General features: G+C 37.8%; 1 protein-coding gene across 1 annotated transcript; it reads left to right on the top strand.

The window, feature by feature from the left end:
- Positions 1-6,599: 6,599 nt before the first annotated feature.
- LOC106092147 (uncharacterized) lies at positions 6,600-7,880 on the top strand. Its single transcript, XM_013258919.2, has 3 exons — positions 6,600-6,680; positions 6,748-7,023; positions 7,092-7,880. Exons 1-3 carry the CDS (start codon positions 6,627-6,629, stop codon positions 7,737-7,739), a joined length of 978 nt encoding a protein of 325 aa, XP_013114373.2. The 5' UTR covers positions 6,600-6,626; the 3' UTR covers positions 7,740-7,880.
- Positions 7,881-13,187: the final 5,307 nt, after the last annotated feature.

Below are 13,187 nucleotides of genomic sequence, written 5' to 3'. Positions count from 1 at the left end.
TCCTTTTCCATTTGCATCTCCGATCATTGAGCTCGTCTCGAAAGAGAAACAAAAAAAAACAAGTAAATGCGTGCTAAGTTCGGCCGGGCCGAATCTTATATACCCTCCACCATGGATCGCACTTGTCGAGTTCTTTTCCCGGCATCTCTTCTTAGGCAAAAAGGATATGAGAAAAGATTTGCTCTGCTATTAGATAGCCAGATATGGTCCGGTTTGGACCACAATTAAATTATATGTTGGAGACCTGTGTAAAATGTCAGCCAATTCGAATAAGAATTGCGACCTTTGGGGGCTCAAGAAGTAAAATAGAGAGATCTATTTATATGGGAGCTGTATCGGGCTATAGACCGATTCAGACCATATTAAAATTTCAGGCAAATCGGATAATAATTGCGACCTCTAGAAGCTCAAGAAGTCAAAATCCCAGATCGGTTTATATGGCAGCTATATCAGGTTATGTACCGATTTGAACCTTATTTGACACAGTTGTTGAAAGTCAGAATAAAATACGTCATGCAAAATTTCAGCCAAATCGGATAGGAATTGCGCCCTCTAGAAGCTCAAGAAGTCAAGTCCCCAGATCTGTTTATATGACAGCTATATCAGGTTATGAACCGATTTAAACCATACTTGGCACAGTTGTCATAACAAAATACTTCGTGCAAAAATTCATTCAAATCGGATAAGAATTGCGCCCTCTAGAGGCTCAAGAAGTCAAGACCCAAGATCGGTTTATACGACAGCTATATCAGGTTATGGACCACTTTGAACCATACTTGACACAGTTGTTGGGTATCATAACAAAACACGACGTGCAAAATTTCATTCCAATCGGATAAGAATTGCGCACTCGAGAGGCTCAAGAAGTCAAGACCCACGATCGGTTTATATGGCAGCTATATCAGGTTATGAACCGATATGAACTATACTTGGCACAGTTGTTGGATATTATAACAAAACACGTCGTGAAAAATTTCATTCCAATCGGATAAGAATTGCGCACTCTAGAGCCTCAAGAAGCCAAGACCCAAGGTCGGTTTATATGACAGCTATATTAAAACGTGGACCGATATGGCCCATTTACAATCCCAACCGACCTACAATAATAGGAAGTATCTGTGCAAAATTTCAAGCGGCTAGCTTTATTCCTTCGGAAGTTAGCGTGCTTTCGACAGACAGACGGACGGACATGGCAAGATCGACATAAAATGTCGCGACGATCAAGAATCAAGAATATCCATGGTTTTATTCTGTTCATCCAATTTTGGTATGAACCTACATTAAAGGTGCTTTCAATTCCCAGGACTCTAAGAGATATACTTCAGGAAGCTCTACGTGCAACAGCAAAGTGGGTTACCGAAAGTGATATAGGTATAAATCCGTGCAAAACAGAAGTATTGTATTAGGTTTGTGATTATACACAGAAAAAATAAATACCTAAATTTGACAGATTAATCTTAGTATTGCGCTGAAATAGTGAAATGGAGAAAAATGCCTATGTGAACGAATAGAATGGATAAATGCTAAACGCATCAAACTGGAGGACATTGTAGAACGCAAAACATGGTATTTATAAATTCATATTACTAATACTATCCTATATTGATATTTTATTATTGTTCATATATAGATTTTATTGACTTGGGCACTGAGGATTGGAGATAACTCATGTGTATCTAGATTTCGTAGTATCCCACGCAAAATACTAAGATTGGTATTTAATACGATTGATTTTAAACATGAACATATATAAAGTATTTTGTTTGCTGGCGGTGTCGCTGGCAACAAAGAGAGGCTCAAAATGGAATCGAGAGTTTTTCTTTTTTAGAAGCCTTGAATCAAAACAATGTACAATGTGGGAGCTATATTCAATTCTGAAACAATTTTGATGGACCGCGGCGGATGTTTTCAGATGAGTTATTAAACAATCCTTATCAAATTTGGAGCAAATATGGTCAATATGTAATAACTACGGTTGACAAATGACATACATATGTATGGGAGCTATATCTATATCTGAAACGATTTTGAGCCAACTCAGATATTGTGGTAGTCGTCGAGGAACGCCGAGAGTCAAGAGAAATCCCTCCCACAAAATTTCAAGAGAATCGGTTAACAAATGACCATTTGATTGCATTACTGCAAATTGGACGAACATATATATGGGAGCTACATCTAAATCTGAACCGAGTTCGAGCAAACTTTATAGATATTGTTAAAGTCGTCAAGGAAAGCGTTGTACAAAGTTTTGGGAAGATTGATCAATAAATGCGCTTGCAGTGACCACAGAAATGAAAATCGGGCTATATATATACTAGCTGACCCGGGCCCGCTCCGCTGCGCCTTCTTATACTTTATATGGAACAAAATTTTTCTTGGAATATTTATTTTCGACAATTAAAGAGCATTTAGTGAAATACCATGCTACGAAAATAGTATATCGCTTTACTAACATTTTAACAATATAAGTGCCTTTATCTGAATCCCATATGATCAAATTTAAGTTAGGATGTAAGGTGTACTCCATTCTAAAAATATTTTATTTCAGCCCGATATTCTCATGATATCTGATTAAGGGGTGTTTTCGGGGGTGAGGTGGTCCCCCTGACACTTGGCCCTGAAACAATATCAGCATCGTGCTCTTCTTTCAAATACCATTTATATAAACCCCATATTGCCATTGGTTTAGGGGAGTTTACACGATACCCAAAATAGGTTATCAAATTCGTTTTCTAATCTCAAATACCTTTCATTAGAGCCACATATTGGAATGGTCGAAAAATGTTTACTCTTTGCGGGGTGTTTTGGGGAAGGGGTGATGCCGTAAATACATGGTCCTACATTTGGATATCAAATTCGTATTCTACTCCCAAATACCTTTATACCCCCATGTTGTTATGTTGGGGTGGTCCCCCTATCATTTTGCGACATTTGGATATCAGGTACGTTTTCTTATCCTAAATACCTAAATACCTTTCATTTGAGTCCCATATTGTCGTAATTGGTCTAAATATATGTTTGGTAGGTTTCAGGGTGGAGGTACCTTATCCGAAATTTGGATACCAAATTTTCAAATTTTTATTTTTAGGGTACTATATGAGTGCACACAAAATTTCGCCTAAATCGCACCACCCATCTCCGAGATCTGGCGTTTCTGAAAATTAGGGTAAGGGGGAGGGTCCGATATCAAAAAATGTAGTACCCTATTTTCACCACGGGGTCATTATGCACCATCTGTGAAATTTGCAAGAAAATCGGTTCAGCCATTTCTGAGTCTATAAGGAACACACAAACATACAAACAAACAAACACAAATTGATTTTTATATATAAGATATATGGCAGCTATATCTAAATCTGGACCGATTTCTATAAAATTCACCGCTAATGTCGAGAGTTATAAGAAAATCCTTCCTGCATTAATTACTGCAAATCGGACGGACATATATATGGGAGCTGTATCTAAATCTGATTCCAATTTCAATAGATTTCGACTCTAGAAAAAAAAAATACCTATACATAATTTGAAGAAGATCGGATGAAAACTGCGACCTGTACTTTGTACAAAAATTAACGTGGACAAACAGACGGACATAGCTTAATCGAATCAGAAAGGTATTCTGAGTCGATCGGTATACTTATCAATGGGTCCACCTATAAAAATAAAAATACATTTTAGCAACATTTGTCATGTTTAAAAGCAATTTAGTACAATAAAATAAAAAGTTTTTATTAATGTGAAAAGTATGAATTATTTATGTTTATTAAAAGAAATAGCAAATTGCAAATGAATGGTTTATTGAGTTTATAACCATTTTACTTGGATTTTTGAGTTTATCATTAATCCAAATTGCAAAATTATTAATCAATAATACAAACTCCTTTATAGGTCCGATTTCAGCCAACTTTTTAATTGAACACAAATTTCAAATTCAAATTTCTTAATTGAACACAGTTATTATTTTTTCTACGTAATTAAGAGCCATAACACGTACAAACAAAGAAAAATGGCGCGAACCTGTAACACTGATTTTGACAGATAGTGTTCTTGCTTTTTGTTGTTGGCCAACTGCTCCTACCTGTAAAAGAATTTATCTTGCATGTGAGTTCATATTGGCAAACATGTTCCGGACACTTGGTCCAATTTTTAGATTTGGTTCGCATTCTACTCATAAATACAAGATAGGTGTCATCCTCTCCCGATGTTACATGTCGATAATGTTACATTTGGGGACATGACTAACAGATATAAAAAACAAGTAAAAGCGTGCTAAGTTCGGCCGGGCCGAATCTTATATACCCTCCACCATGGATCGCATTTGTCGAGTTCTTTTCCCGGCATCTCTTCTTAGGCAAAAAAAGGATATAAGAAAAGATTTGCTCTGCTATTAGAGCGATATCAAGATATGGTCCGGTTTGGACCACAATTAAATTATATGTTGGAGACCTGTGTAAAATGTCAGCCAATTCGAATAAGAATTGCGCCCTTTGTGGGCTCAAGAGCTGTGGGAGCTGTATCGGCCTATAGACCAATTCAGACCATAATAAACACGTATGTTGATGGTCATGATAGGATCCGTCGTACAAAATTTCAGGCAAATAGGATAATAATTGCGACCTCTAGAAGCTCAAGAAGTCAAGTCCCCAGATCTGTTTATATAACAGCTATATCAGGTTATGAACCGATTTGAACCATATTTGGCACAGTTGTTGGATAACAAAATACTACGTGCCAAAATTCATTCAAATTGGATAAGAATTGCGCCCTCTAGAGGCTCAAGAAGTCAAGACCCAAGATCGGTTTATATGACAGCTAAATAAGGTTAAGGACCGATTTGAACCATACTTGGCACAGTTGTTGGATATCATAACAAAACACGTCGTGCAAAATTTCATTCCAATCGGATAAGAATTGCGCACTCTAGAGGCTCAAGAAGTCAAGACCCCAGATCGGTTTATATGGCAGCTATATCAGGTTATGAACCGATTTGAACCATACTTGGCACAGTTGTTGGATATCATAACAAACCACGTCGTGCAAAATTTCATTCCAATCGGATAAGAATTGCGCACTCTAGAGGCTGAAGAAGTCAAGACCCAAGATCGGTTTATATGGCAGCTATATCAAGTTATGGTCCGATTTAAACCATACTTGGCACAGTTGTTGGATATCATAACAAAACAAGTCGTGCAAAATTTCATCCCAATCGGATAAGAATTGCGCACTCTAGAGGCTCAAGAAGTCAAGACCCAAGATCGGTTTATATGGCAGCTATATCAAAACATGGACCGATATGGCCCATTTACAATACCAACCGACCTACACTAATAAGAAGTATTTGTGCAAAATTTCAAGTGGCTAGCTTAACTCCTTCGGAAGTTAGCGTGCTTTCGACAGACAGACGGACGGACGGACGGACGGACGGACAGACGGACGGACATGGCTAGATCGACATAAAATGTCACGACGATCAAGAATATATATACTTTATGGGGTCTCAGACGAATATTTCGAGTAGTTACAAACAGAATGACGAAATTAGTATACCCCCCATCTTATGGTGGAGGGTATAAAAACAAAAATGTACCATAGCTAGTTTGAAGGCATAAATGACCAGTTTTATTCCCAACTAAAAATCTCTTGGACATACCATTTCCTCAGGCCAAATTGAATCGAATGCAGCTTTTTATTAATTTGAGGTCTTTTGACAATTTTTCGCTAACTTCAGTTTTAATTGTAAAATACTCAAAGTTCTTTGCTATGCTATTATTTGAATAGAAAGAAGTATGGAACGAAATGGTCTATAGCGAAATGGTATATAGGACAATATCCTGCAATGGAATTTAAATAAAAGCGCAAACAGACAAATCAAACGAAAGGCACGTTGCATATCAGTGCCTATACACAAACCAGCACTGGCAGTATCAGCCCATGCCTGATATCAGTATAGAGAACAAAAAAGTTCGGCAAAATTGTGTTTGTTTGTTTCTATTGGCATTTTTTGAATAAGTTGGATTTAAATAAGGGAAGTAAGATTTTACTTATTTTCTATTGCGCTTGTGAATGAAGTCATCTTAAAGAGCCCTGTTCAAATTCAGATGTGTGCTTTGCAACCTACTCTTGTTGGGTTGGTATGCAAAGCAGCGTGATCCAGTTGACAAATTTCTGCTGATGATGATTCTGGCGAATCAGACATCGCAATACAGAAAGCCGGTCAAATGCTTTTGAGCAACATCATTGAATAGAAAGCATTGAACGAAATGGTCTATAGTCGTACGATATCCTGCAATGGAACCCAAAAAAGAAAAATAATTCTAAAATGTGGATTTGATTAAAACAATGACAATATAAAAAAATAACATCCACTTTGTAACACATTTATGATTTGAATACAAGTGGGTCCACTTAATATTTACTGATAAACAAAAATATTTAATTTAATTCAAGTCTTTTGATACTACAAATAATTGAAATTAAATTAAAAGTAAATAATTATATCAGTGATTGCATTACAAAATTAAAAATTAAATGAATTAAATGCTAAGAAGTGTGCCGCGCTATAAACTATTTAAAACGAACATCTGAAGAATATTCGAAAATTGTTAGCGAAAGCCATTGGAAGAACAATGAAGGTCTCTGTGCTAATTTCGCTCTTAGGCGTCTGCTTTATGGCTTTCATCGTAAGTAACTGCAACGATGGAAAATTTATAAAGGTTTGCAAATATTTTATTTTGCCTTTGGCCTTAGGTACACTGCGAACCTATCTATCAACTTCCTTCCCATGTTTCTGCATTCGCTGAAAGCGAAGTGGTCCCCCATGTTCTTCCAACCCGAGTTCCTGAATATGATGAAACCGAAATGCTACCCGAAGAGCCTCCAGCACGTGTCCCTGAATTCGCCGAAACCGAAATGCTTGTCGAGGACCCCTTACCTCCACGTCCTCGTATGCCGCAAATAGACGAAACTGTTCATGAAGCTGTAAATGAATTAATGGACATGGTTGGACAAATGATTCATTTCATGGTAAGTTTTCTATAGAACGTTATACCTCTTAAATACCAAGTGTACAAATACTCCGGCTTCTTTTTTAGGTCAAAATAGGCTTTGAGGGAGGACAAGCGACGATTACTGCTTCAAACCAACTACCCAATAATCTCGAGAACCCTGAAAGTGTGGAAAATTTGGACTCTTCATTTGATAGAAGTCCCGATTTCGATCATTTATTATCCCAAGATCTCGATAGTGACGCGCTCCCTCCAATTCAACCACGTTCCATTTTCAATCCCTTGTGGTGGTTGTTGCGATCTATTTTCAGAACCTTGCGCGGCATTAATTGTACAATTAAAGCTGTTGTCAAAATAAGAGACAGCACTGAACTAATGTTGGCCAACTTCCATAAGTGTGGAGCTGAAGCCAGCAAAAAAGTTGAAGCTGTTGTGGATTCGGCGGAAAAAGTTCTGAACATCTCCAACGAAATCGTCCATATCAATAGCGAAGTCTGCGGAAATCCTAATTATTCAAGCGAATATGTGGATGGCAATTACAAGATGACCGCAACTTGTTTCAAACAATTGCGCAGTAAAGTTATAAGCTTAAATAGTCAAATACGAACCACTGTTAATTTAATTCGAAAGGTGTCCATCGATGCTGGAGAATGTGTGACCACTACTTTCTTAGAATACCGCAAATCAATTATTAACTTCCCCTCCTTTATTAAGGAATGCTCAAAGTTTAATTAAAATTACTATCAAGGCGGCCATCTTATAAATACGCCTTGATTACTATTATTTGGAATAAAAATGTTATATGCCAAGCAATCATTTGTTGACATTTTGTATAATTTTATCATAAAATTTAACGACCTACTACATCGAAAAGAAGTACAGTCGAACTTCCCTATAACGAACTTCCCTATAGAGAATTGGTTTCTATAACGAATAAAAATTGAAAACAGAACTTTTTCATCGATTTTCATATTTCTTAATCTCTACTACATCGAAAAGAAGTACAGTCGGACTTCTCTACAACGAACTTTCCTATAGCGAATTGGTCTCTTTATGGAATAAGAATTGAAAACAGAAATTTTTCACCGATTTCCATGTTCCTTAACCTCTACGAATTATTTTTCAAGAGCAAGTTGAAATTCTCATCTGCAAATCTCCTCAAATAGGTAGATTTGCTCACACTGAACATGTATAAGAAACCTCGTTGCAAAACACGAGATTTCCGAAATCTCGTCGCATGTCTAGATTTGCTCTAAGTGTAAACATGGTCTAATCTAGCCATAAAGATTTTTTTTGTCAAACTTTGTTTTATTGAAGTTCACAAAACGAAACTCAAGCAATGTTGATCATTAACGCACTTGCAGATAAAATACGATACATTTTTTGAAAACAAGGTTCAATTAAGAAATTTGCACATTCAATTAATATATTTGCTGAAATCGGACCTACAAAGGAATTTCTATTATTGATTAACAATTTCGCTATTTGTATTTATGATGAGCTCAAAAATCCAATTAATGTGGTTATTAGCTCTATAACTGGAATGTTCATGGGCAAAATTTGCATTTGGATAAACCATATGCTAAGGAACAGATGGATAATTAGTGTGTCCCATGACATAAACATAAGGGAGAAAGTGGCACAAGGCACGCTACAGGGTGTCAATTTATAGCTACTCCTATGGGTGACCACCATTAATGACCTATTACGGATGCTGACTAACTGCTACGCGAACGATGTTATAATACTTCTGAGGATTAAGGATCCGAACGAGCTATGCGGAAGGACCGAAAGGGTCTTGCATATGGCATATGACTAGGATAGCCCCAAAGGTCTCAATGTTTACCCAGAGAAGACTGAAATATGCTTTTTCACAAGGAAGACGAAGGTGGACCAATTTAACGCACCACGTTTCCTCAATAAGACAATTTCGATATCTGACAAGGTCAAACACTTAGGTGTGATCTTGAACAGGAAACTGAATTGGAAGTGTCACATTCAGGAACGTACTGAGAAGCCTCATATATGTTGGGCACTATGTAGACGGGCCGTAGACTTTAAATGGGGTCTGAATCCGTTGATAGTCCACTGACTCTACAGGAGCGTGGTTAGACCAATACTTACTTACGCCCCAGTAGTTTGGTGGACTGCTGTGGATAAAAAGTGCTACATAAGGACCATACAACAGGTTCAGAGAACATGTTGTCTTGGCATAGGCGGAGCGATGAGAACCACGCCCACTAGGACACTGGAGACTATTCTAGATATCCGACCCATTGACATACAGATTAAGTGTGAGGCAGCCACTGCGGCTATGAGACTTAAGGCGATGGGAGAATGGATTGAGGACAGAGTGGCCTTGGGGTCTACATTGAGAACGCAGGGACTGAGATCTATTTAAGACTGCATGACCACAACACAGTCCTGCAGGCGGAGACCCGAGCGATCACGAAGTGTGTGAAGTGGTGTGGTGCTAACGCGAGGTCGTCGAGTGTGAACGTCTTTACCGACAGTAAAATTGTCATAAGGGTAATAACATTTGTACAGTGTAAGAAGGAGATTCTCTGAGGATGGCAAAATCTGTGGGTGATGAATGCGCATGTAACATTGTGGAACAGCGAAACGGTCGGTTGGACGGCGAAAATCCTATGGGGGGATGCAGATCGTGAGAAGACGTGGCTATTACTGAAAGGAAGCAAGAAGGAGTTAAGTATAGCTATTGGTATTATAACGGGACACATAGGGCTATGAACTCACTTATGTAAAATCGGTGCGACAAGTGATAGCTTGTGTAGGGCATGCGGGGAAGATGATAAGACGTTGGAGCATTTTCTTTGACATTGTCTTAGGTGGGGACACTATACCAGACATGAACCAACTTATGGGATTGGCTTGGAAAACAAGTTTGTAAGTAGCACGGAATTCCTAACTTACATTTCGAGATTACTTTTTTTGTATTTAGAGGGCACAACAAGCCGTGTATTTGGTGTATGTCCATAGTGGCAAGGGCGGATAAATATCTGTACCCTCTTTTCAACCTAACTTATTTTATGGTCCCAGGCTTCGAAAAAAAGAAGTAAATTATAGTTTCCATTATGAACCTTTTTTCATTGCCGAGACTATCGTCTGTAAAGAGTATTATAAACAAATAAAGTTATATACCTATTGTATTTAAAATGGACGTAAGAAATACCAACCTAAGCATTTTGTGTAAAGTGCCAAGAAGGACGCCACCGTAGCGCAGAGTTTAGCATGTCCGCCTATGACGCTGAACGCCTGGATTCGAAACCTGGCGTGTACATCAGAAAAAATTTCAGAGGTGACTATCCCCTCCTAATGCTGGTGACATTTGCGAGATACTATGCCATGTAAAAAGTTCTCCTCAAAAGAGGTATAGCACTGCGGCACGCGGTTCGAACTCGGCTATAAAAAGGAGGCCCCTTAAACATGAATCGGACTGCACTCATTGCTATGTGAAAAGTTTGCCCTGTTCCTTAATGTTTATGGGCTTATTTGCATTTATGCCACGATATCTACATCCACATATGTTATCTTTCGTCCTCAGCGCTGTTTTCCAATATAATCTCAAATGGATAGTAAAAAATTTAAAATAAGATAATATTAAAAATATTAAGAAAAACAACGTTGACCTTCTACAATGTCCCACAATTTTTTGCGCTTGGAATACTATTCGTTTCCATTCTATTTTTTCACATCCTAATTTTTTCTGCTCTACACTTTTTCAGGGTAACATTTTTCATAAAAAATTTATTTTACTTAAAAATCTTAGCCCAATAAATTATCATTAAGTTATATTTTATGCAGAGATAAAAAACCACACTTCCTATTTGGTGGTTTGTTGGGCAAAAAAGATTAAAATCTAGATTCAATTAAGAAATTGGTACATTAAATTCTAAAATTTGCTGAAATCGATCCTATAAAGAAACTTGCGTTATTATTTAACAATTTTGAAATTTAGACTTATGATAAGCTCAAAACTCCAATTAAAGCGCTTATTAACTCCATTAATTAATTTTTTGAAAGTTGCCCTTTCTTTAGAGCAATTTTTTTTTCTATTTTCATTCTTTATTCTTTTTTTATTATTCTATTGGAAATTGCGTATAAAACATGAAATAGGGTAAGTACTCCTAAGTTCGACATGTACCAGTAACTATATAATGCCCTACACCTACCCTACCATTATAAATTTGGGCAATATATTGGGTTGCCCAAAAAGTAATTGCGTATTTTTCATATAGTCGGCGTTGACAAATTTTTTCACAGCTTGTGACTCCGTAATTGCATTCTTTCTTCTGTCAGTTATCAGCTGTGACTTTTAGCTTGCTTTAGAAAAAAGTGTAAAAAAAGTATATTTGATTAAAGTTCATTCTAAGTTTTATTAAAAATGCATTTACTTTCTTTTAAAAAAATCCGCAATTACTTTTTGGGCAACCCAATATAAATACTAGCTGACCCAGGCCCGCTCCGCTGCGCCTTCTTTTACTTTATATGGAACAAAAGTTTCCTTGGAATATTTATTTTCGACCATTAAAGATCTTTTAGTGAAATACCATGCTAACTTGACTAACAGTTCAACAATATAAGTGCCTTTATCTGCATCCCATTTGATCTTTATAATACTACGAATTTAAGTTTGGATGTAAGGTGTACTCCGTTCTTAAAATACTTCATTTCAGGCCGATATTCTCTGTGTCTGTTTAGTGGTGTTTTCGGGGGAGAGGTGGTCCTCCCAGATACTTGGCCCTGAAAAATATCAGCATCGTGCTCTTCTCTCAAATACCATTTATTTAAACCTCATATTGCCATTGGCTTAAGAGGAGTTCACAGGATGAGGCGTCCCCCAAACACATGGCCCCAAAATAGGTTATTAAATTCGTCTTCTAATCTCAAATACCTTTCATTTGAGCCACATATTGGCATGGTCGAAAAATTTTTTCCCTTTGGTGGGTGTTTTGGGAAAGGGGTGATGCCATAAATACATGGTCCTACATTTGGATATCAAATTCGTATTCTACTCCCAAATACCTTTATTTGAGCCCCATATTGCAATGGCCACTAAAAAATTGCTGTTTGTGGGGTATTTTGGGAAAGGGGTAGACCCCCAGAAAATTGGTCCCGGAAATGGTTATCAATTCTTGCTCTACCCCCCAAAACCTTTCATTTAAGCTCCACATTGACATGGTCGGTAAATATGCCCGATTTAGGAGTGTTTTTGGGAGTGGGGTGGTCCGCCAAACACTAAGCCCGGAAAATATATCAGCAACGTGCTCTATTCTCATATATCTATATAACATTTATTTGAACCCCATATTGCCATTGCCTTAAAAATTGGATATCAAATTCGTTTTCTGATCTCATTTAAACTCCTTATTGCAAAAGTCTGCAAATATGTCCGGTTTGGGGTATTGGACCTTCTCTTTAAGACCCAAATTGGGGGTTGTTATGGTGGTGGGACGTCCGCTAGACAGTTGGCCCCTAATGTTGATATCTGATACGTGGTCTGCTCCCACATACCTTCAATTTGTGCCCCATATTTCCATAGTCGGCAAACATGACCGGCTTGGAGGGTGTTTTGGGGGATGGGCGGCCACTCAGTGAGTTGGTCTTGAAGATATATATCGGATTCGTGTTCCACTTTAAAAGCCCTCTTATTTGAGCCTCATATTGCAATAGTCAGAAAATACTTACTATTGGTGGGGGGGTGGCGTGGCACCGTAGACACTTTTCTCGAATATTGATATCAAATTCGTGCTTTATTCCCAAAGACCTTTCATTTGAGCCCCATATTGCTATGGTCGTAAATGTGTCCCCTTTGGGGGATGTTTTTGGTGAGAGGCGGCCCCCCAAACACTTGGTGCCATATTGGGATATCAGGTTCGTATTCTACATTTAAATACCTTTTATTTAAGCCCCATATTCCCATGGTTAGTAAATAAGTCCTGTTTGGGGGGTGTTTTGGGGAAGGGGTGGACCCCCAGAAACGTAGTCCCACAGATACGTTTTCTTATCCCAAATTCCTTTCATTTGAGTCCCATATTGTCGTGATTGGTCTAAATATATGTTTGGTAGGTTTTAGGGTTGGGCAGCCCTCCTAGGTGCCCCATCCGAAATTTGGATACCAAATTTTTATTTTTAGGGTACTATATGAGAGCACACAAAATT

Source organism: Stomoxys calcitrans, chromosome 4 (assembly GCF_963082655.1).
Source record: "Stomoxys calcitrans chromosome 4, idStoCalc2.1, whole genome shotgun sequence".
Classification (NCBI taxonomy): Eukaryota; Metazoa; Arthropoda; class Insecta; order Diptera; family Muscidae; genus Stomoxys; species Stomoxys calcitrans.
The sequence above is the reverse complement of the archived record's forward strand: the minus strand, read 5'-3'. Positions and strand labels throughout refer to the sequence as shown.